General features: G+C 36.8%; 1 protein-coding gene across 1 annotated transcript; it reads left to right on the plus strand.

Moving 5' to 3' along the window:
• Nucleotides 1-1,996: 1,996 nt before the first annotated feature.
• On the plus strand, nucleotides 1,997-13,605 carry LOC11445171 (uncharacterized). Its single transcript, XM_003608009.4, has 15 exons — nucleotides 1,997-2,420; nucleotides 2,601-3,003; nucleotides 3,093-3,270; nucleotides 3,373-3,512; nucleotides 6,193-7,060; nucleotides 7,239-7,339; nucleotides 7,773-7,917; nucleotides 8,018-8,086; nucleotides 8,208-8,253; nucleotides 8,936-9,381; nucleotides 10,130-10,209; nucleotides 11,022-11,157; nucleotides 11,842-12,034; nucleotides 12,884-12,966; nucleotides 13,083-13,605. The coding sequence occupies exons 1-15, from the start codon at nucleotides 2,315-2,317 to the stop codon at nucleotides 13,206-13,208; spliced, it is 3,120 nt and encodes a 1,039-aa protein (XP_003608057.2). The 5' UTR covers nucleotides 1,997-2,314; the 3' UTR covers nucleotides 13,209-13,605.
• The last annotated feature ends 11,604 nt before the right edge of the window (nucleotides 13,606-25,209 follow it).

A 25,209-nucleotide genomic window follows, 5' to 3' on the forward strand; every position in this document is an offset into this window, starting at 1 on the left:
AAATACCCAATCAGTGGCTTTTCCCAACATGTCAGAAACACCAGTAGCCGAAACAGAAACCTCTTTCTGAGACATATGACATGAGATAGCAGATTTAGAAGTAGAAGGATATTGAGCCCCTTGGAATGTAACATGCCTCTTACCTTGCCTGACGTTGTTGGTCACCAGGGCAGATTGTTGAGAGTTGGTGGCATCAATAAAAACATGTTCCTGTTGAGCAACCTTATAAATATGAGTTGAAGAATAAGAAGGCACAGAGCCTTGACCCTGTTGAGAAGAAGTCCCAACATGCCTAACAAGTGTATTACCCTTCCTGGTATTTCTAGTTTGCATCTGAGTGTGTTGAGGACCAACAGAAGCATGATGCACAGGTTTGTGAATACCTTCCTGCAAATTGCCGAACTGCAGCTTAAAGCAAGAGAGGATATCATGTCCTAGCATTTTACAATGAGTGCAAAAAGAGGGTTGTTGTTCGTATTGCACCGAGACTGACAACGTGTGTCCCTCCTGTTCCACAATAACAGTTTCGAACAGTTGCTCATATAAGTCCACATCAATCAAAACACGTGCAAAGAGGCCAAAGCACCTGGGCATAGTAGCATCATCTATAATCAAAGGTGTGCCAAGACTAGAAGCAATTTCCAAGAGAGTTGTCTTACACCAATATTCTCGAGGCAAGCGTAAAAGTCGTACCCAAATTTGAGCGTGAGTCTGAACCTGTGTTTAAGTATCACAGTCACTGACCAGCAAAAAAACCTCATCAATCCAGGCTAGGGTACAATTACGAAGTTAAAACATGACGGCCAGAGAAAGAAATTCTGGAAAAACTGGAAGACGGGAGAAGAAAGCTTTGTAGGAATTTCGTAAAGTGGCCATTATTTTTTGTTTTGTTTTCATTCTAATTTTTTTATTGCTATTATATTTTCCCATTTATTTCGTTTTTGAACTCCAAATGAAGGTGAAAAATTATTAAAGAGGATTTAAAAAGAAGCAAATATAGTTATGAAATTGAAGAGAGTTGTGTGAGCGGCGATTTTGAGCTTCCAGTTTGAAAGAGAAGAAGTTTATCTTGAAAGAAAGAAAAAAGAGACGATATATGGAATGATAGAGACAAAGAAAAAGTGAAAGGAAGAAAAGGGTATCCAGGAAAAGGAAAAGAAAATTGTGATTAAAAAATTAAATTTAAAATTTGAAAAGTAGTTTGCTCTTAATTAGTGACAAAGACAAAACTGTCCTTGATTTTACTTATGTGTTGACTTCGAGAGATTGGCGGTCATTCATATAAAAAATAATAAAGAAGAAATTGGCGGTTTAATTTTTTTTTGTCAGTATACTATTTTTCGCTATTACAACATGAAGAGAAAAAACAAACAAATGGTATTAAACAAGACGATTCTCCCAAACCAATCCATGAATGGCGGAGTTTGTTGGTTTGATTAGGACTCCGACGTAGAGTACATTCTTGGCTTTTATAGTAATATTGACTTGATGCATGAGATTCAAATTTGTTGGAAGGAAGGTCTTAAGAGTACGACGTGTTACACAAACTCTTTGCATACTCTCCACCTGGTACATCATGTCGATACACTCACACACCATTATGGCAACGAGACAACGACCATAAAAAAGTAAACGATAATGATTGAACTTTCCAATTGCGTCATATTCTCATGGAAGAAGGTAATATGTTTTGATTATCTTGCAAAACTTCAAACGCGAACAATGGATCGACGACTCTTCTAGATGCCCTTGCTGAACTTCGTTTGGCAATTGCCACTTACAATGAACAAATAGGTTTATTTTGCCCCTGCAATTTCCAGCGTTGTTAGTTTGCTATATTTTAGTGTGTAGACGAAGTAACAAACACCACATAAAACTCTAAAAAATGTATCCGAACTTTAAAAACTTTTTTATATATAAAAAAGAAATAAGAGAACAGCCAATCTAATAAAAAAAAAGTAAAAGTATTATTTTTAGGTAGATTATAACAAAGTGACGCACACATGTTATGATTTTGATCATCACTTATCATCATCACCTCCAAATCGAATTCAACTTAGGTCGTGTTGGACTCAACTGGTGGTTGCACTTTATAAAAAAGAAGAAGAAGAAGAAGAGGACCAACAAAACAACTCATAACCCACAATACAAAGAATATTCCATTAATATTATTTTTCTGCTCGATAATTCAATTCAATTCCAGGTATTACATACTGTTTCTTCCAAACCAAAACACAAACAAGACAAAAACAAACACCTTGGTGCGGTAAAAGGTTTTTGATGATTTGTTACGGTGTTGTTGTTTGATTCAACGATGAAGAAGAAACCCATGGAGAGTGTGAATGATCTGATCCAAGAGTTTAAGCTCCGCACTCTTTGGTGGGCTCTCTCTATTTTCGCCGTTTCTTATTTCCTCACTCGTAAGTTTCACTTTTTTTGTTGTTTGAAATTTGAATTATTAGCTTAAGTTTCATATATTTTGCTTGATGATAGGTTCTAGCATAAGACCATAGTGTGTGTATTTTCTGGTTTACTTTGTGTTTTTTTCTTTCTTTTTCTTTCTTTGTATTCATGTTCCATGTGTTGATTATCTGTCACAGATACAAGTAAATCGATGTGGATGAATGTGCCGATGTCAATTCTATTTGTTTGTGCTCTGCGCATTATTGTAAATAATGTGGAATTTCGTTGGAAGGTTAAACAACCTAGATCACATACATATTTATCACATTTGGAGAAAAAACAGTTGTCTTTGAATGATCCGCGTCTCTCTAGTGTACCTCCCCCGGTAAAGTGGAAGAGGAAAATTGATTCTCCTGTTGTGGAGGATGCAATGGCTGATTTCATTGATAAGATTTTGAAGGATTTCGTGGTTGATTTGTGGTACTCGGAGATTACTCCGGATAGGGAGTTTCCTGATCAGATACGCGCTATAATCATGGATGTTCTTGCTGAAATATCAGCAAGGGTTAAAGAGATAAATCTTGTCGACTTGTTGACAAGGTATGCTGCTTTTCCTGTCCTATGATGCCTGCCAAAGATAAAGTATTATGAAAACTACTGATTTTTGTTCTGATTTATTTACGTTTCAGGGATTTAGTTGATTTAGTAGGCGATCACTTGGAACTTTTTAGAAGAAATCAAGCGGCTATAGGTGTCGACGTTATGAAAACATTATCTACAGAGGAGAGGGATGACAGATTGAAATTCCATTTGTTGAACTCTAAGGAGCTTCATCCAGCACTAAGATCTCCCGAGAGTGAGTACAAGGTGTGAGTGGATCAGTGGAGTGTTCCAATGATATACAATGTTTCTTTTGTTTGAGAACTATTTCTTATTATCTTATCTGACGAATGAATGCTCTTTTTGTAGGTTCTTCAGCGGCTAATGAGTGCACTTTTAGCTACAGTACTAAGACAACGTGAAGCACAGTGTCCCGTGATTCGCTCAATATCTCGGGAACTTTTGACTTGCTTGGTGATGCAACCTGTTATGAATTTGGCAAGCCCTGGGTATGTCGTTGAATATTGTCACATTTATTTTTGTAATAATTACTTTTTTGGGGAGATGGATCTTAACAATATGAGCTCTATGGAATGGTTGCTACATCATATTCAAGATTTTGAATAGTCTTTTAAGTTGTGTTTTTGTAGGGAGTCGGGGGGGTTTTCGTAGGTCTAAAACATATTTAGGGCCCATTTGGTTAAGTAGGCAGAATATGGGAAGATACAAAAGAGGGCTGAATGGAAATGATATTCATCGTTATGGCGCAGAGTATGAATGTACTTTATTGTTCACCTCATATTTATGCCATGTCATTGTCAATGAAGTCCGAAGTGATTTTATTCTGTTTCGGCTGTTATTTTTTGAAGTTGTGGTTTTAAAACTAGAAAGAGTATGATGAGGCCATTGATAATATTAATTTTAAATCAGATTTTAGAATAAGTCAAAGGAAAGAACTATTTTATTGAAAGAATAAAAGTTAGAAAGATAATGGGATAGAAATCTCTTCTGCAAGGGTTTCCTCTTCTACAACAGAGTCACTACTCTATTCGCAAAAGTTTACAGTACTCAATAATATTCTCTCCAACTCAATAACCTCCCTATTTATTATACATGAAAAAAACTACTCCCTCCGTTTCTAAATATAAGCAAAATTGACTTTTTAGGTTCATTCAATTAATGATGTATGTGGTCCATATTAATTGACTTTTTAGGTTCATTCAATTAATGATGTATGTGGTCCATAATATTTAGAAACGGAGGGAGTACCCCATTAGCTGATAACTTCCCTAACTAACTCCTAGGGCTGAGCATCGGGCGGGTTCGGTCTGAAAAGTACCCATCTGAATGAAACTGCCAGTGGAAAATAGGCACCCATTCTTGACTGTCGAAGGCTCCGGTTTAGGCGGGTTTCGGGTTGTGTTGGAGACAGGTTATATGGGTGGGTTCCTTTGGTTTGGTCAGAAGAAACAATCTCAATGCCAGGTGATAATTTCAAGCAACAACACATTCAAGCCGGAACACTTCAAGTCGTGCTACACCTAGAATCTTCCTGCAGTTTCACACCTTCAGATGTTTGCAAAACCATGATCTCCTTCTGTTTAGCAAATAGCTTTGTCGGAAAGGAAGAAAAAGAATTGGAAACAAACAAGGGAGTATTGAAAAAGGAGTGAACAAGATAAACATACAAGCATACAATGCAAAAATAAAGGTGCAGAAAGCATTGAAACAGTAATGGATCTGCATCTTGGAAAATTTATTTTGCAGTAGACTTAGAGATAAGGAGGATTCACAAAAATATATTTTCCTTTTTTATTTATATTACATAATACTTTTAGTTTTTATTAATATTAGATGATACTTTTAGCTTGTTTATTGTGAGCAGTAGTAGTAGTATGGGACATTGGCAGAGGATAAGGACGGTGGAAAGACACAGGGAGAGAGGAAATATTGATAAATGGGAAACGTGTGTGGTATAGAGGAAAAAGAAAGAAAGTTGACTGACTTTAACAAGTAACAATTGGTCTCACTCTGTCAGATAGTTATACATACTTTGAGGTTCGGTCGGGTATGGGTATCGATAGATTTCATTTTCCAGAACCGCACCCGACCGTATCAGCCCACTCTTAAAGTGAATTAATGCATTTTAATACCCGAAACCCAATCAAACCCGCCATAGAACCCAATTTTGTTTCGGTTTTATCGGGTTCCGGGCGAGTCACCATCTTTTGCTTAGACCTATTAACTCCTTATCGCATATCCTAACATCTGCTAATCCTGATCGTTGTGATTCCATTTCGAAACAATGGCTTTGTGTTTTGTCCAACTATCATACCCTCCTGTTTCATCAAAAACCAGTACCGAAACTTTAAGATTTATATTTAGGTTTAAAAGAGCAAATCGTATTGTTTAACTGAGAACATCATTAACCAAGGATCTCGTAAAAGTTTAAGCTGTTGGGTGAGGACACTTCAGTGATTTTATACTATATATGTCTAACATGGTCCCGCATGCTGGGACGGAGGGAGAAGGGGGACTGGCAGGTGCCATGGCCACCACCGAGTTTTATAATTCATTCGAGTGTTACATGGTTAATTACTTTATGGCCCCATGATAGGTTAATTACCTTATGGCCCCATAATTGGTTAATTACTAAGCAATTTTGCCGTAAACAGTAGCTAGGTCGAATCGTTGTTTTATTTTGTAGCATGCAAAACATATTATATAAATATTAGAGTTTTGTTGTGTTCATGGTCCCTCTGAATTATGATTCCTGACGTCGTCGCTGCCCTCACGCAATAGCTCTTTAAGCTTGCAGTGTTCATAATGCATAGGTGCACCTACCATGTGCTGAAATTCAACTTTTTAATGAATGAATGGTGATGGCAAGGATCAATCTCTAGAAACTTGGTCATTGAGAACTCCAATACCATGTTGAGAACCAATTATACCAAAAGCTTATGCTATTTGGATTTTGGTGAAGACACGTAAATTGATTTTATGCTACATTTTTAACTTCAATTGAAAACATGTTAACACAGAATTTGTAGACCGTTTGCTTCCTGATTTAAAAAATAAACACATCATTTTTTATCCATGAGATGGAAATATCGGGTTCGCATTTTTCAATTTCATTTATTTTTCTTATCGTAACCTACTTGTAATAAAATATGCAAATCTTTTTGTCAGGTTTATAAACGAGCTGATTGAAACACTTCTACTTCTCCTTAACGACAACGATAGTAAAAAGTGGATGGGTGGCGATCAGTCAACTAATGTAGCAAGTCATCATCATGGTAACTCTGTTGCTAATAGCGGCGGACATGACAATCTCACAGCCTCTAGTAAGCATCCACCTTTATACCAAGGAACTGAGATGACATTGGCTAAAATGAGCGACCGGGGAGAGACATCCTTACAAAATAATTCAGTCCATCAAAAATCTTCACAGCCCAAGCCTGCTGATTGGGCACAAATGTTGGAGGTTGCAACTCAGAGGAGAACTGAAATTCTTATGCCCGAGAATCTTGAGAACATGTGGGCAAAAGGAAGAAATTACAAAAGGAAAGAGAACAAAATTGTCAAAACTGGATCTCAGGATCTTCACACCAAGAGTTCTGCTACTGACCGTTCATTGCTGAATAGAAAAATGAACCAGGAAACGTTAGTGAGTAAACATGGAAAGCATGAAGCTGCTGAAGTGAAGTCTTCTCTACCTTCAACGCATGCCTTGACTTCGGATCCCCTACAAAGTGTTGCATCTACAAATATTTCAGAATCTTCGCAATACCCAGACAAGACGTCATCGTTCGAGGGAGAGCTTAGAGTTGATAAAATGAAGGGCACAAAGGATCTTGCTTCTGATGGGTATAAAAGTTCGTTAAAGAGGTCTAGCAGTGCTTCTGCCTTGGCAATCCACCTTAATCAAGAAGGTAGCTCCATTATTTCAGAGTTTTTCAACCCGGAATTTGAGAGGCGCGAAGGATTTCGGGGAAAGAGTTCTTCTGACATGATAGTTAGGAAAGAGGGGCAATTAGCTCCAAAGCTCCGGTGCCGGGTATGCAATTTTGGCTTAAAGTTAAATATCTTTGAGAATAGTATTCTAAAAAGCACATTGATTTAGAATTTACTTTCTTTACTCGTATATCCTTATATAAATCAGAATGGTATTTCTGATAAAATATTTCATTGTGTGTATTTGTTAATTTTTGTTATTGTCTACCAAAACATTGCAGGTTGTGGGAGCATATTTTGAGAAAATTGCTTCCACGTCTTTTGCTGTCTACTCAATTGCAGTGACTGATGCACAGAATAGAACTTGGTTTGTAAAAAGAAGGTTTACTTCTTTCTTATATTTTTTTAGTAATAAGTGTGCACAAACTATATTTGATTCAAATTTTATGAACAATTTGATATGAACTGGATTTATACAAGGCTGTAAATAGAATACCAGGATAACTGAGTTGTATTTTCTTGTTTAATCTTTCTCTTTCCCCCTTTTTTGAGTTTAAACTGCTCCGTCGTACGTAATAAATAGGTTCAAATCTCAAAATTGCTTGTTCCGTCTTTATCTATGTACTTTGAATTTATCGTAGGCGACTACCATAATTTCTTTGGGTTTCTAATTACAAAATAAAATGTCAGGATCACTAAATTATATTTTCATGTCTAATTTTTCTTTCCCTGTTTTGAGTTTAAACTGCTCATCAAACAATAAATATCATCAAGTCTCGCCATCTTTATATATGACTTTACTTACCATAATACAGATACAGGAATTTTGAGCGATTGCATCGACATCTTAAAGATATTCCAAATTACACATTGCATTTGCCTCCTAAAAGGATATTTTCCTCGAACACTGATGATGCCTTTGTACATCAACGCTGCGTTCAGCTTGATAAATATCTCCAGGTATTTTATTCCTTGTTGCAATAATAAATAAATTAAATTGATAGTTTCCTTTCATACTTTTAAATTATCTCTTTGGTTAAATTACGCTGTCTTACTTCAGGATCTCCTGTCAATAGCTAATGTTGCTGAACAACATGAAGTATGGGACTTTTTTAGCGTTTCCTCAAAGGTGTGTATCAGCTTGATGTTTCTTATTATTACTTCTGATAAATTACCTTTTTATAATCTCTATTGGTAATTTTTGGCCGTGAGAAATGACAATAGACTATTGTTTTGTTTTATTTCTGAAGAACTACTCTTTTGGGAAATCTTCTTCGGTGATGAAGACCTTGGCAGGTATCCTCTTATTAATTGTAACATTTTGTTTTATGTCATAAGGAAGTTTAGAATCCAGGTTGTAGCTATTCTATGTATGGCGACCTCTCTTGTCAATCTTGAGTTTTTTTTTTTGGAAAGACAATCTTCTATTTTTTAAACTTTTGAAATTGTTCAAAGCCTACTTACCATTAAAATACAATAATAAGAAAAATTGAATAGGAGTGGAAGAAAAAGCTTCATGCTATGCCATTTTAGTATGCCTTTTCTTGGTTTATTGAGGATTCAAACCCATTAGACCTAACGTTCTATGTCATTGTTTCGGTTAGGTTGAGCATGATATAATAGGGGGCCATGTGACTACTACAATGTATTTTATTTTTCTGTTGAAATTAGGTGTCACTCTTCTATTTCTGTTATAGCAAACTGTCTCTTCAGTGAATGAATTTATTTATTCCTAGTTGATAGAAACAGTTTTGCACAGAGGCTTTTCTTTCATTTTCTTTCTAATACAAGTTAGATTGTTATATACCTATTTATAAGAGGATTAAGTTGAAGAAAACATGTCATTTTCTTAGTTTATCAATGGTATCAAGTTGTTGTTTTTTTTTTTTTTAATGTAATCCTAATTTGTAGAAGGTTTTCTAAATCTAAATTTTTTTACTGATTCCAAACACGATGTTTGAATGTTTTATATCAACAGTAAATGTAGATGATGCTGTGGATGATATTGTACGCCAGTTCAAGGGGGTTTCAGATGGTTTAAGGCGAAAAGTTGGTGGATCACCATCCCTCCTCAATGAGGGACCTTCCACATCATTGTACTTGCCTTGGAATGCAGATGAATTGGATAAAAGTACCACACAGCAAAGTGCTACAACAAGTGTGTTAAGTTCTGATACTGAGGACGGTGATAGGAACAGTAATCTAGGCCATGATAATTTTGATAGAGAAGAAGTACAAGATAATGCATTGATTTTGAAAGGTTACCCATCACTGGTAACAGACTATACTGACGAGTCCAGCAACTTGGCTATTGATAGACAGCGTGATCTGTCGGAGGAAGCTAGGATTAGCAATGACGTTCCAACTACAAATTCCATTCTTACTCGCGATAATTTGGAGGATCCTGTTGGAGTGCCACCTGAGGTATGTGTAGTCTGCTGAGTTTGCTTTTTTAAGTCGCACTTCAAATTTAAGTATTTAACTGATGATTGAGAAACTTGGTTCTCTGCCTCCGTACTTAACGGTTTTGCTTCGATTATTTATTAGCTGGTTATTGTTTCAGGACAATATTGCTGACTACAATGCAGCATACGTTGTCAAGCTAGGACTATCATTTATCTCCCTTTATGAAAAAAAATAGCCCCAAACAAAAAGAAGAAAATAATTTGTACTTAACTAAGTTAATTCATTAGCGTGCCAAAAGCTTGGATCATTTTCTTTCATGGCTTGTTGTGTTGTCTATTAGATGTATCCACCAAATATATGAAGAAGCTGAACTATTATTGGCATCCTAACTTTCATAGAATTGTTCTGGTCTTTAAAACTCTGCTACCCCCAATATTTGTCTAATGCTCTGGTAGGAAGTTATTTCCAACAACTGTTTTTAGGTTTCATAAATTATTAAACGAGAGGCGCGAGGCAAACACATTGCTGTTCCCGAAAGTGTTTTGGAGACATGCTTGTTGGTGTATTGTAGTGTAGCCCCTCATTTTCCTCTTCTCTGAAGGGAAAGAATAATGATTGATAACCTGGAGAAAGGAGGAATGGGGTTTTACTTGGAATTACACAGGATATTTTTGGATCTTTGTATTCATTTTTCGTGACAACATCTTTTTTGCTTTAAAATATTTTTTTGAACAAGCCAAATTAATTAGTTTGATATTTTTTGCAGTGGTCCCCACCTAATGTTAGTGTCCCTCTTTTGAATTTGGTTGACAAGATATTTCAGCTTAAGAAAAGAGGTTGGATAAGGTATACTACTCTATCTGGTCAATCTGTAATATTCAAGTTAGTAACTGCTAGAAACAATGGTTAACTCTATATTGTCTAATTTTTTTTATTCTTATTACAATTTACAGAACCTTCCTTTGGTGTTGCTCTTTTAAATATATTTTTAGCTTGCAAGCTATCTTAATGTATTATGTAATTTTGCATGTTGTTAGAGACAAGACTCATTCCTAGACTTGCATTGCACCTAAAGTCTCATGATGTTAGAATGACAAGTCCTTTTGATATGTTAGCCTTTTCATATTTGAGCTCAACATAGTGATGATTGATCAATCTATGCTTCAAGTCCCATATAGTGTGTAATGTGTATGTGTATGAAGTGGAGCTTTAGATATTTTTTTGTTGATAGTGTACTATTTTGAATTCTGCTTTTAATCTGATGTTGGAAAAAAAATAAAGTCTAGATAGTGTTTTACCAAGGAATAGAGATGAATTTCATTTTTATCTCAACTACATACATACCAATGCCCATAAGCAGTTTTCAACATTCTTAAGCTGTTTTAAATTGTTACTTTTAGGCTAAGAGGATTTGACTACACAAAATAAGGGCCATGACACTGTTGATCTGTTTAATTTCCCGGACTTGGAAGTAGCTAATATTGCCGTTTCTGTTAATGCAGAGACAGATCATGACACTGTTGATTTGTTTAATTTCCTTGCCTTGGAAGTAGCTAATATTGCCGTTTCTGTTAATGCAGAGACAGATCATGACACTGTTGATTTGTTTAATTTCCTGGACTTGAAAGTAGCTAATATCATAGTTTCTGTTAATGCAGGAGACAGGTGTTTTGGATGTCAAAACAGATATTACAGCTGGTGATGGAAGACGCTATTGATGATTGGCTCCTGATGCAGATTCACTGGCTTCGGAAAGAGGACACTGTTGCACAAGGGATTCGGTGGCTCCAAGATGTAAGGCTTTTCAAACTTTTTTTTCTGGGACATTATATGTCAAATTAATGAAGCTTTGTATGCAAATTAACAGAGTAAACTAGGTTACTTGGATGTCGATAGCCTGATTAAATTGCCATTTATTTGTTGGATGTGTGCTTCTAGAGCATTAGATAGATGCTATGGTCTAATTGCTGTTTGCAAGTAGATACTCTAATCGGACAACACATCTGCCTAACCGATACCCAAAAAATAAGCCATATACATCATCTTGTATCTTAACAATTACGAGCATTCCGCTCCACCTAAAGAGACCACAGAACTACATAGGTTTTGCACAGCCAAAAAGTTTACTCTCTTGGCTCCCGCTAAAGCTCTCAAACTAGTCAAAACAAACTGCTCCAAGTTATGAGAATGAACCAACTCCAAGTACTCATCAAAAGCCAAAAGGCACTCTCACTCTGAATGCAGTTTATTTCTGGTCAAGTAGTTTTCTAGTAGACATGCAGAATTTGGATTTTTTTTTTTTCCCGTACTGATGCCACTGCCTGTTTTCTATTAGACATGTAGTTCATTTTGTGCTTCTTTTTTGCTTCTTGAACTTGGATGAAATCATCAACGGATAAAAATGTAAAAAATAAAAATAAAATCATGTTATGACATTGGCTTGTGCATATGTTTCATGTTCTGTGGCCATGTTTTCAGGTCCTCTGGCCTGGTGGTATGTTCTTTACAAGAGTAAGATTACCCCAAATAACAAATGGTGGCAGTGATGAAAAGCCTTCTCAAACAATAAGTGGATCTGGGGGGCGCAACATCACAAAACACGAATCTGGCTCTTTTGAGGAACAGCTTGAAGCTGCTCGTAGAGAAAGTGACATCAAGAAACTGCTCTTTGGTTAGTTTTATTTTTTGTAGAATCATATGTTGATTAATTTGAGATCAGTTGTTATTGGATATATTCTTCTACGTTTGAAACTTTATTTATTTTTCCTACTTGTATATTTTGTTATTTTCTTTGAAGTTGTGTCCGTCAGTAAGTAAACACCCTGTTAGCTCTGTGACTCGTTTGCATGGCCTTCTCACCGATTATTTATCATGGTCAATCCCCATGTTTTGCTTGTTGGTAATTAGACCCTTGCAACGTACTCTTTTTACAAATTGATTGGGAAAAGGTAATATGATAAAATTGTGGAATGTTCAGATTGTTTAATCTAGCTATCACTTCATAATGATAAAAATAGAAAATTTATATAATGCTAATCATCAATAAGATAATTTTGAAACTCAGATAATCTTCAAAAATTTCAGTTCCCTTCGTTTGTGCTGTTTATATTGACTGGCAGCCTCACATATTCTCATGTATTTGTCAAACGGCATCAACTTTCACATAATATAACTAGACCACAGAGAGTGTGTTAGTGTGTAATTGGAACGTTGCAATAATTGGAACTAGATGGGTTAACTGAACAAAGTTACAGTGCAATCGATGAATTATAGGGTATTATTTCAGCCTGCATAAAAAATATGAAAGGAATTTTTATATGATCATTGATTATTTCAAATTTGCAATTAATCTATACTTTAGAGTTTAGACTCTCTTGAAGAGATTTTCCGGTGAAGGTCTTTGAATGTTATGGTATTTTGAAGTTTCATTGTATGTTAGAATTTTGTGAAGGTTGAAATATAGCTGTTCCATTCTCATAATTTACATCCTGACATATGAGGTTGTCTACATTTTCATCAGATGGTGCTCCAACAACTTTAGTCAGCTTGATCGGGCATAATCAGTACAGACGCTGTGCCAGAGATATATATTACTTCAGTCAGGTTAAATTCCTACTCCATTCCTCTATTCACTTGGTGCAAACTTTTTTCTTGTGTTTGCATTAATTTTTTGAATTTTTTGTGCCAAACTAACAAATCTATGTCCTGTTGCTTTTTAGTCTCCTGTATGTATGAAGCAACTTGCCTATGCAATTCTGGAACTTCTACTTGTTTCCATCTTTCCTGAGATGAGGAATGTTGTGTTGAGTGTTCATGAGAATATGAACGTTCACCAAGCGCCGTGAGTTCTTCATCACTTGTGGTAGTGGCTTGCCTATGTTGTACATGAAATTTGGAAGACGGTGTTTTGGTTGTAGATTGTAGATGCAAGAACAGGAGCTATGACAGATGCTTTAGGAAATTGGCAATTGGTTTTGAATCTCTTTCCAACTGTATAAAACTTAGATATAGGTTGTGTACAGAAGAAACAACAATCATGTTGTGTTACTATGTTTTGTCAAGGCATATACCCCATTTTCATGGGGATTTTGTATTGTTACAGATAGGGTCGTGAAATGCTTCTAGTGAATAGGATTATTCTTTATTCGTTTAGTCATTGGGATTAGAGAGGCTATTTTGCTTAACTGCAATTAATTGAATATTTTCTTCTTTAATGATACACTAAAACACATTTTATAGTTACCGGTTTGTTTGGCTTCTTCATTTTCATGATCAATTGAAATTAAGGGTCAGTGAGATGAACAATGAGAGATCGGTGATGCCGGGTTAATGGAAAAAAGGAAAAAAATTATTGTTCATAAGAAATGATAGAATAGGGAGAAAAACATGTGTTGTTTAAAATGAGTCTTTCAATTTGAACCATCTATTTTAATCTAAAATTGATAACTGTTTTTTATCATTCTCAAATAAAAAAAGTATTCTCACGAGATATCCCCAACACAAATTGTATTAAAAATTAGCTTGATGATATAATAAGAACCAAATTGATTAGCAACTATGTAAACAATGAGAGATGAACATCCTTCTTTCAAAAAAAAATGAGAGATGAACATCCTAAGTAAAGAAATGTTGATAATTGGTTGATAAATAGCAAGCAAATTTTTTTTTTTTTGAGGTAAAACGGATATACGAAATAAGTACGGGTTTTCCTCGATGTACTTACCAAAAAAATATTAAGAGATAAAACATAAAATTTGTGTACATAAAGGCTTTGTATTCCGCTCTTTTAATCTTCTCCTCGTATAAAATTCATATTAATTCTTCTCGTTTAAAAATTTCAAAATTTATTGGAGGTAATTTATCGTCTAATCCAGTTTCATGATCTAACATTCTCCAACATTCACCCAACTCTATGTCACTCAAGTGCTACCCGTCTTTGTACATGCATTCACGTATAGGAAAAAAATCAAGGATGTTAAAAGTGATAGTAATTGTGCATTCCACTTTGTAGCTAAATATCTTGGTCATGGTGGAGATAGTCACAGGTTAATTCGTCTTGCCTTGCTTAGAGAGTTAAGTCTGCATAAGAGTGATTATATGTCAACATTGAGCTTTGAAACACATTTTAAATATATCAAGATGGTTTGTACCCTCCGAGGGGATTTACAACGAAAGAGAAATGATTGACGTTACAAGATATGGACAATATTATTGCAACTTACTATGATAAAGTTGTGGTTGAGTTGACCAAACTTCAAAACGGCATTTCTGACACTTTTTTTTTCCGCTATAGGTTATCTGCCACATAATCCATCTTCGCGCATTGGAGTAATCCATCATTTTGTTCATGTTTTTCTGAAACACGGGTGTCCATTTTAGGCTGTTTTTTGCAAAGACATCTGTAAAAATATATAGAAAGGATATGAAAAATTTCGTAGCATTCTAAAGAAGTCTTGATCTATTTTTATTTTGACTTGAACGTACAATAAACTTCACCATAAATTATAGAGTTTTTAAATGAAGAACAAATTAATTATAAATTATTTAAGAAATCAAGTATTATAAGAAATGAAAATTCATAATGATCACTATATATATATATACTTCATCCAGTCACATTTATAAGCGAATTTTCATTTTTTAGGTTTATTGAATAAATGATGTATGTGGTTTTATAATATATATGTGCTTATGTATGATCATTCATCATTTGGTGCATTTTCATGGGTTTCCATGTTATAAGGGTAATTTAGTCATTTTGGACTCAGGGGTATTTTGGTCATTTTGAGTGTAAGAGTAAATTAGTAACTTTTGGTGAGAATTACTTTTAGTGGTTAGTGAGAACCGTTATTTTTGCTAAGTTACTATCGTAGTGATTAGTTATTAGAATTTTACCGTTAAGTGACCGTTATTAGTAATTTACCGTTGAATGTGTAGAAACATTTTAGAATTGAGTTGGAGTGAGTTAAGTTCACTAAGGTTTAGGGTTAAGTCCATTAAGAGAATAGACTATATAAGGGTTGTCTTAAGAGAAAATATTACACAAATTTTCATTACAAAGATATTTTGAGAGAGGTAGAGAGAGAAAGTGAAGGAAAAGAGGAAAAATGGTCAGAGAGAAGAGGAGCTTGAAGATTTAAGGGATTGGAAGAGAGCTAGGAGCTAAAGTGAAGCTAGAGCTAGGGAATTGATCTAACTAAGGTAAGGGGTTAGAATTCATCATAATCATTTAGTGTAATTTTTCATTTGTTGTATGAATAAGTGCTTAATTGAATAAGTGATTATTGTGAATCCAATCTTGAAAATTCGTGCTCATGTTGTAGTGATATGTTTGAGTATGTTAATTACATGATAATTGAATTGTTGATGATAAAATTGCATGTTCATGATGTATATAAATGGGTAGTTGAGAATTATGTTCAATTGGTGAATTATGACTTGTTGTTGTTGAAATATGATGGAATGCATGATTATAAGTTGTGGTTAATTGTTGATGATAAATTCATTTCAAGACTTGGGTATGAATTATGTTGAGATGTTGTGGTTGAATTGTGTTGAATTGGAAGAAATGAATTGTTGTTGTTGTTGAAGACTTATTGTTTTGAGAAAAATCATTTTGAAACAATTTCATAACTTATTCAAAATGCCACGAAACGAGCGTTGTTATCATGGTTTTTGGGTGCCAAGCCATTAATTGGACTTGAACCTTTTGACCGTTGATATCTCTCTTTTTTCTTGGGAAGGGTAAAAGGAGAAAAACCCTTAAAAAGTTCTAGATTCGGGGGTCGTTTTCGCTACGGGAAGGTGTTAGGCACCCGGAACGATTATGGTATTCCATAAGAGCCGTTCTCCTAAGTTGATTTCTACGCTTTATTTTTATTGCCTACTTGTAAAAAAAATGAAGGTGTGATTAGTGAAGAATGGGGGTGAGAAGAAGTAGAATTTGATTTTATTTCGGCTTGGAGGGGTTAAAGTCCCTTGCCTACGTACCGTTTTACGGGATCAAAACCGGCGTAGTTCTTGCTAAAAAGACTTGTTGTTTTTTGTTTTAATTGCTTGATTTTAAATCTTGAAAATGATTTTGAAGAAAGGGATTGAGAGGCTTCATGAGCATTAGAGTATGAAAAGAGTGGGGGTTTGTTTAGTGATTTTGCAAAAAAAGTCTAAATGATTAGATTTATTTGAGAATTTTATTAAGAAAATAAAAGATGAAAAATTGTTGGAGTTTTGACTCCATTTTTATGAAAAATATTTGAAGCGAATTTGTTTGCACATTTTTGGAAGAAAAAAAAAATGGATTTTCTCTAAGTGTTTAAACCTAAGCATTCATCTAACCATGCAATCCTAGCCATACATCTACACATGCAATCCTAGCCATACATCTAGGGTGAGTGTGTGCGTGCCGGTGCGTCATAGTGTCCATAGTCCATATTACAAAAATTGCCTAAATACATTCTATGGCCCCTTTGCCAAGCTACAAACCAATGATAACAAATTACATCACCGAATGAATTAAAATTTGCAAAAAATAAATGCTAAGCTAAAGGAAGTGGAGGAGATAGTGGTGAAATGGAGAAATACTCATGAAATGAATGGAACAAAAGAAATGAGATGATTAGTAAAATAAAGCATAGAATAAAAGAAATGCACAAAAAATATTAAGAGGAAAGACATAAAAGAAACTAATAAAGTGACAAAATGTGCATGAAAATGGTCCTAAGGCTCTAGCATATGTATGACCCATAATCCCTTCATTATGGCATTTTTAGAGGTCTTGCTTTGTGCCATAATGTAAAAAAAAAAAAAAAAAATGGGACATATTTGATGCTAAAGTTTATGGCACACTTTCAAACTATTTTGGCACTTTATTTACTAGTAAAAATGCATACTAATTGCAAGTCAAGAAGGGAGATGAAATTGAGATACACAAGCAGCAAATTAAACATGTAATCAGTAACAAACTTATCACAAAATTGCATTCCAAAAATTCATATCACATGTCAACATTTCATGAGGAGTACACTACTAAAAAATGCACAAATTTATGTCTAAATACACTAATTACCCAAGAAATATCATATGTTTTTTTTTTATCATTTTAAAACCATTGAAAAATATAAAAAAAAGTATGAAAATACATCAAGAAACATGTGATAATTTTTGGAGATTTTTAGAGAAAATTTAAGCATGCAGAAGTTCAAACAGCAAAGAAATATGGTGCAGATAGCAGGAAAATAAACAAAAACGTACAGAAAAAAGCCCAGCCCAAAACCAAAGGATCCGGATCTCACAGGGACGCTCAGGGATCGTTGGATTGATCCAAGATCCCAAACCCTAGATCTAAGGGCTCACAACGCAGGGGGTTGGACCGGTCTTGAACCGGTCCGGTCTAGCGCCCTATATAAAAGCCTAATGCGCCGGTTTTTTCATTTGCAACACACCTTTCTCTCTCTAAACTCCTCTTCTCTCGCCTCTCTCTCGCCTTTCTCTAAACTCACCGCCGGTGAGGATGAAGCTACCGCGGAGACCTTGAAGGTCCGCCGGAAACTTCATCTTCTCCGGCGAGCCTATGAACTCTCCGGTGACCTAATTTTCCATAACTTAAAAATTTCCACATCAAACGATTCGTCCTTTAACCCTAAACACGAATCCAGCAAAGATTTTCTCAAACACGGCTTGAAACGACGTAGATCTGAAAATTTTCGTACGGTTTTGAAACTAATTTTTTTGATCTTTTTTTGAAAGAAAACGTTTAGATCTTTAAGGATCTACATCGTTTCGTCGTTTATCACTTCTCTGGTGCTTGTTCTTGCTTTCAAAACTTGGATCCTTATGGATCTAGGTTTTGGTGTTTACGGTTATGATTTTATCTTTGTGATTCTGGAAATTTTTTTAGATCTGTTTGTTCACGTGATTTTACAGGTTAAACTATGATATCACTTTTGAAAAGAAATTATGTTCTGAGTTTTACCTGAAGTTTTTGATTGGAGGTTTTATGAGATTCTTCGGAAAACTTGATTCTGTTCTTGATGATTTTTGATTCTTCTGCTTGTTCTTTGGACCGAAAATAAATCGGTGATTCACCAGTTCTGTTTCTTCATCTTCTTCGCCGGTTTCAACCTTGCTTCTTTTCCTCTTCTAATCTTCTCTGTGATCAACGCTTGAGTTTGCTTCTTGCTTCTTAGATCTGCGTGAGAGGATCCCTGTGATCAGTGCTTGAGCTTGCTTCAATGTGAGCTCGCACTTAGAATTGCAGGAGAATCTTCAATCCAGTGATGAAGATTCACACGAATCTCTGAGGATTGATGTGAAATTCGTTGATTCTGATGAATTTTGAAATTTCTGGAAACGGTTAGGGTTTTGTGTTCTTGGTGTTCTTGAGAAATTTTCTGTTTTGATTCAATTGCTGAGAGAGAGAAAATTGGATTTGTGTTTATGAGTTGGCGTGTGATTAATGGATCTGATCCTGACTTGTACAGTAAATGCGCCTTTTATAGGCTGCCATGTGTGCTTCTGAACCAATGAGAAAGTGACACCTGTCTTGGACTTAAGGACCTTGCTGCCAAAAGGAAAAATAAAAGGACTAAACTGCAATAATAATAAAAAGGACTGAAATGGAATTTTCAAATATTTTGGACTAAAATGCAATTTAAAAAAAAAAAGAGTTCTGGACTGAAAAGCAATTTTGGACCTCTTTGAGGACCAAAATGCAAAAATAAAAATAAAATTGAAATAAAATTGGTAACCTGACAAAACGTAAAGTGAAACCTAAAATAAAATCAACAAAAGGACTAAAACGAACCAAAAACTGACATGAGGTATTTCAAAATACCTCCCTGTCAAAATTTTGACAGGAAAAGACCAAAATGCCCCTAGGGACTAAACTGACTCAGATGCAATTTTTTGAAATGATTTTTTAAACAAAGACTCAATAATGATTTGTACAGACAAATTGAAAAGACTCAGAGGCAAACACAGGGACTAAAATGGGTTCCACTGCAGGAAATGACCAAAATACCCTTTTTGCATGTTTTTTGAAATAAAATGCAAGAAAAGTAATGCGACGTTTCAGAAAGTTCTTAAATGACTTGTAATGCAAGAAAAGACAGACAGAGGCAGTAAAATACGTTTAAAAGAGAGTTAAAGATTCAGAGTAAAATAATAGAGAATTGACAAATATCAGTGTTAGAAAAGAAATTTGGACGAGTATTTTTAGGTCCAAAATCAGGGTATAACAGCTGCCCCTATTTAAGTTTCTTTGTCTGGAGAGTCAAGAGACGGAGTCTTTGGCTTGACAGGACGAAGATACTTAAATATTAGCATTTGCACTGTGTTTGGACGTAAAAATACGCCTACCCATTTTCAAATAGTATGCATGCCATGCATCATTTGGATTATGAATGCAAGACCTCATGGGGATTGGAATTAACAAAATATGTCGTATCCATTGCGGGATTGGTAGACATTGACAAAGATAATGAATAGCGGAGTAACGGGAAACTAGAAACAAGTTGGACAGGTACAAGCTGTTCTTGGATTCAAACTAGCCACTTGACCGGGAATGAAACAAACAGATAACTGCGAGTTGTTCTTATGGATTCGAACTGGTCACTTCACAGGGGATAGAGGTTACTGGACAAACATGAGTTGTTCTTATGGATTCGAACTGGTAACTCACTTGGGGATATTGGAAAGTGCGAGTTATTCTTAGATGCGAACTGGTTACTCCACCGGAGACAAATACAAAATAGACAGGCGCAAGCTGCTCTTAGATCGAGCTAGCCACTTGAGCGAACAGAAACAGATAGACGGGTACAAGCTGTTCTTGGACTTGAACTAGCCACTTGACCAAAATCATAGACAAAAAGACAGGTGCGAGCTTGTTCTTGGATGCGAACTGGTAACTCGACCGATAACATAAGCAAATTGATAGGTACAAGCTGTTCTTGGACTTGAACTAGCCACTTGACCAAACAGAAACAGGTTCACTGGGGATTGGTTTTTTTTTTGACAAAGTATAGATTGAGATTGACTTGACGTCGATTTGATTTGAAAGGTAGAAATTGACCGATATTATTGGCTCACAAGGTTTTGACAGAGAACCTGACATGAGTGTTGAATTGAGACTGATGTTTGACATTGGAAATATGCATGGATGATATAACAGTTTCATTAAATGCATGGGCACGTAATATGCATGATTATGCATGTATGAATGCTTGTAATGCATGACTGTTGGCAATTCGTAGGCACGACTTCACGGGGAAGACAAGACATTAGAGTATTGGGCACATAGTGGCTCGTGCTATATTACACATTCTTGGAAATCCTCTTTGGAGATGACGTCGTTGGGAGACGTGTCGGGACCTAGGCTGAGGGCCGGTAGCTATGCAACTTGCTGGGGATAGAGTCTTGGGAGACTCTACTGGGAATAATGCCGGATGTACCGTGGGCGTCGCATCTGTGGTCAATGCTTTTTGCATGTTATTTTCTCAATTTTCATTCATCATTTTTTTTTTGCATCCCATTTTTGCCTGGATCGCCCTTTCGGGTTTTCGATCCACCGGGGAAATAAATTCTTTTCAATGCCCCATTTTTGCCTGAACTGCCCTTTCGGGTTGTCAATCCAGCGGGGTGCTCATTTTTGCCTAAGCCGCCCTTCCGGGTTTTCAACTTAGCGAGCTCATTTGTTTTTATGCATTTTCATTCTGTTTTTTCATTCTTGCCATTGACCACAGATTATCCTGGAGGAGAACCTGCTTGTAACATATATTGAAATAGACACCAACACACACTCGCTCATGCATGTTCATTTGAATGTACCCTGTTGCTCAGGTTTGCTTTTCAAAATAGACAAAAGTTTTCAATTTTCAAAAATGTTTGTTTCAAGCATTGTCATTATCAAAATAGAAAGAAAATGTTTTGTATATAGCTTTGAAAGTAGAAGAAAAATAGAGTTTCAAACAAAAGCACAAGCTCAAATTGATGTATAAGAGCGGTGGTCAGCCGAAGGCGTGACTCCACGGATTTACAAAGCTTGGAAAATGGTAATTTTATTGGTTGGTGGTACATTGAACACAGTAATCATGACATTTCCCAGAAACTTTGAATTCGCAAGCATAAGAGCTTTTGATGGAGATAGTCATTAACAGCTGCAGATGCCCCAAGGGGGACGGTGGTTGGCCAGATATAGTTACTTGCCTTTTGTTTCAATCTCATTTTTGCATGAACCGCCCTTCCGGGTTTTCGATTCATCGAGACGCTCATTCTTGCCTGAGTTGCATACAATCTCAACGAGCTTTTCATATATATTTTTTGTCCCTTATTTTTGCATGGACCGCCCTTTCGGGTTTTCGATCCACCGGGAAGCGCATTTTTGCCTAGGCCGCCCTCTCGGGTTTTCGACCTACCACGCTGTTCTTTTCACATTTCTAGGCAAAGTATTTCTTGACTATATCGGCATTCACTGGATTTGGAAGTTCTACACCATCCATGTGTGTAAGGATTAAAGCACCACCGGAGAAGGCCTTCTTGACAACATAAGGACCTTCATAGTTAGGCGTCCACTTGCCCCTTGGGTCGGGTTGCTGGCTTACCCTCCTTTTCAATACAAGTTCCCCTACCTTGAATTCTCGAGGATGGACTTTCTTGTCAAAGGCAGTCTTCATTCTTGCTTGATATGATTGTCCACGAGCCATGGCATCCATGCGTTTTTCCTCAATCAAATTCAACTGATCATACCGGCTTTGGCACCATTCAGCCTCAGATAACTTTGCTTCCATGATCACACGGAGAGATGGGATCTCCACTTCCAAAGGAAGAACTGCTTCCATACCATATACAAGAGAGAAAGGGGTTGCCCCGGTTGAACTGCGCACAGTAGTACGGTAGCCATGCAGAGCATAGGGTAACATCTCATGCCAGTCCTTGTAAGTGGTTACCATCTTCTGGACAATTCTCTTGATATTCTTGTTGGCGGCCTCAACTGCACCATTCATCTGAGGTCTATAAGGAGAAGAGTTATGATGCTCAATTTTGAATTCTTCACAAAGAGCTTGCACCACATTGTTGTTCAGGTTGGTACCATTGTCGGTAATAATCTTGCTGGGAACACCATATCGACAGATGATGTTGTTCTTGATAAACTTAGCTACCACTTGCTTGGTCACATTGGTATAAGATGCTGCTTCAACCCACTTGGTGAAGTAGTCAATTGCCACTAAGATGAAACGATGACCATTTGAAGCCTTCGGTTCAATTCTTCCAATCATGTCGATGCCCCACATTGAGAACGGCCATGGGGATGAAATAACATTGAGAGCGTGCGGAGGCACATGAATCTTATCAGCATAGATTTGACATTAGTGGCACTTTCTGGCGTGCTGGTAGCAATCATGCTCCATGGCCATCCAGTAGTAACCTGCTCGTAACAACTTTCTTGACATAGTATGCCCTGTAGCATGGGTCCCGAAGGTACCGTCATGTACATCATGCATTAACTGCTCCGCTTCACGTTCATCAACACATCTTAACAATACCATGTCATAGTTTCTTTTGTACAGAATATCTCCATCTAACAGGAATCTACTGGCCAATCTTCTCAGGGTCTTCTTATCTTGTTTGGAAGCACCTGGCGGATACTCACGGTTCAGCAAGAACTGTTTGATGTCGTAGTACCAGGGTTTATAGTCAACCACATTTTCACCAGCCTGATCGATCACATCCCCAATAGCAAACACATGTGAAGGTCTTTCAAGGCGTTGCACTTTGATTATTGGCACATCATTCCAATGGTTTACTCGAAACATGGAGGATAGAGTAGCAAGAGCATCAGCCATTTGGTTCTCATCACGAGGAATATGGTGCAGCTCAACCTTTGTAAAATATGTCAGCAAACGTCTCGCATAATCACGATAAGGAATCAACTTGGCATGGTGGGTCTCCCATTCACCCTTTATCTGATTGATGACGAGCGCAGAATCTCCATAGATGTCGAGGTGTTTGATTCTCATGTCAATTGCTTCCTCGATCCCAAAGATACATGCTTCATACTCAGCCATATTGTTTGTACATTCGAACAGAATTCTGGCGGTAAAAGGGATGTGATGCCCCTGTGGGGATACAATGACTGCCCCAATTCCTTTACCATAAGCATTGACAGCACCATCAAAGACTAAACCCCACTTGCTATTGGGATCTGGACCTTCATCAATCAACGGTTCTTCGCAGTCTTTTGATTTTAAATACATGATCTCTTCATCGGGGAAATCGAACTCAATTGGTTGGTAATCATCAAGAGGTTGGTAAGCAAGATGATCGGCAAGAATGCTACCTTTGATTGCCTTTTGAGTTTTGAACACAATATCATATTCAGACAAAAGCATCTGCCAGCGTGCAATCTTCCCAGTAACAGCAGCTTTCTCAAAGATATACTTTATCGGATCCATTCTGGATATCAACCAAGTTGTATGATTCACCAAATAATGACGCAGGCGTTTATCGGCCCAGGCCAGAGCACAACAAGTCTTCTCAAGCATTGTATACCGAGTTTCACAATCGGTGAACTTCTTGCTTAGATAGTAGATAGCATGTTCTTTCTTTCCAGTCTCATCTTGTTGACCAAGTACGCATCCCATGGATTCATCAAATACTGCCAAATACATAATCAAAGGCCTTCCTTCCACGGGTGGGACAAGGATAGGTGGTTCCAGCAGGTAATTCTTGATGCTATCAAAAGCTTCTTGACATTCATCATTCCATACAATAGGCTGATTCTTTCTGAGTAGCTTGAAGATCGGTCCGCAGGTTGCGGTCATGTGAGATATGAATCGGGAGATGTAATTCAAACGCCCGAGGAAACCTCTGACTTGCTTCTCGGTCTGTGGAGCAGGCATTTCTCGGATGGCCCGGACTTTATCAGGATCGACTTCAATGCCCTTTTGGCTGACAATGAAGCCTAATAACTTCCCGGATCTGACGCCGAATGTACATTTGTTGGGATTCAATCGAAGCTTGTATTTTCTCAACCTTTCAAACATCTTTGTCAAATATTCAACATGTTGCTCCTCATCTGTTGACTTCACAATCATATCATCCACATATACTTCGACTTCTTTGTGAATCACGTCATGAAACAGAGTAGTCATCCCTCTTTGGTAGGTAGCACCAGCATTTATTAGGCCGAACGGCATCACTTTGTAGCAGAAAGTACCCCATGGAGTGATAAAAGACGTCTTTTCTCTATCTTCAGGAGACATTTTGATCTGATTGTAACCGGAGAAACCGTCCATGAAGGAGAACACCTTAGACTGAGCAGTATTATCAACAAGCACATCAATATGAGGTAATGGAAAGTTGTCTTTTGGACTGGCTTTGTTCAGGTCTCTGAAGTCAACACACATCCGGACTTTACCATCCTTCTTTGGCACAGGTACAATATTGGCAACCCATTCAGGGTACTCAACTGTCATGAGGAAGCCCGCATCAATCTGTTTTTGAACCTCGCTCTTAATCTTGAGAGCCATATCTGGACGAGTCCTTCTCAATTTCTGCCTGACGGGAGGACATTCAGGCTTGGTGGGGATCCGATGCTCCACAATCATAGGATCTAGACCTGGCATATCTTCATACGACCATGCAAAAATATCCGGATATTCCCGGAGAAGTTGGATGATCTTCTTTTTAACCCCTTCCTCTAGAGCAGCACCGATCTTGATTTCTCGCTTGTTCTCCTCGGTACCTATGTTGATGAGCTCAATCTCTTCCTGGTGAGGCTGAATGGCTTTCTTTTCTTGCTCAAGTAGCCGAGTGATCTCATATGGTATGTCATCACCTTCCTCATCTTCG

This window comes from Medicago truncatula, chromosome 4 (genome assembly GCF_003473485.1).
Source record: "Medicago truncatula cultivar Jemalong A17 chromosome 4, MtrunA17r5.0-ANR, whole genome shotgun sequence".
Classification (NCBI taxonomy): domain Eukaryota; kingdom Viridiplantae; phylum Streptophyta; class Magnoliopsida; order Fabales; family Fabaceae; genus Medicago; species Medicago truncatula.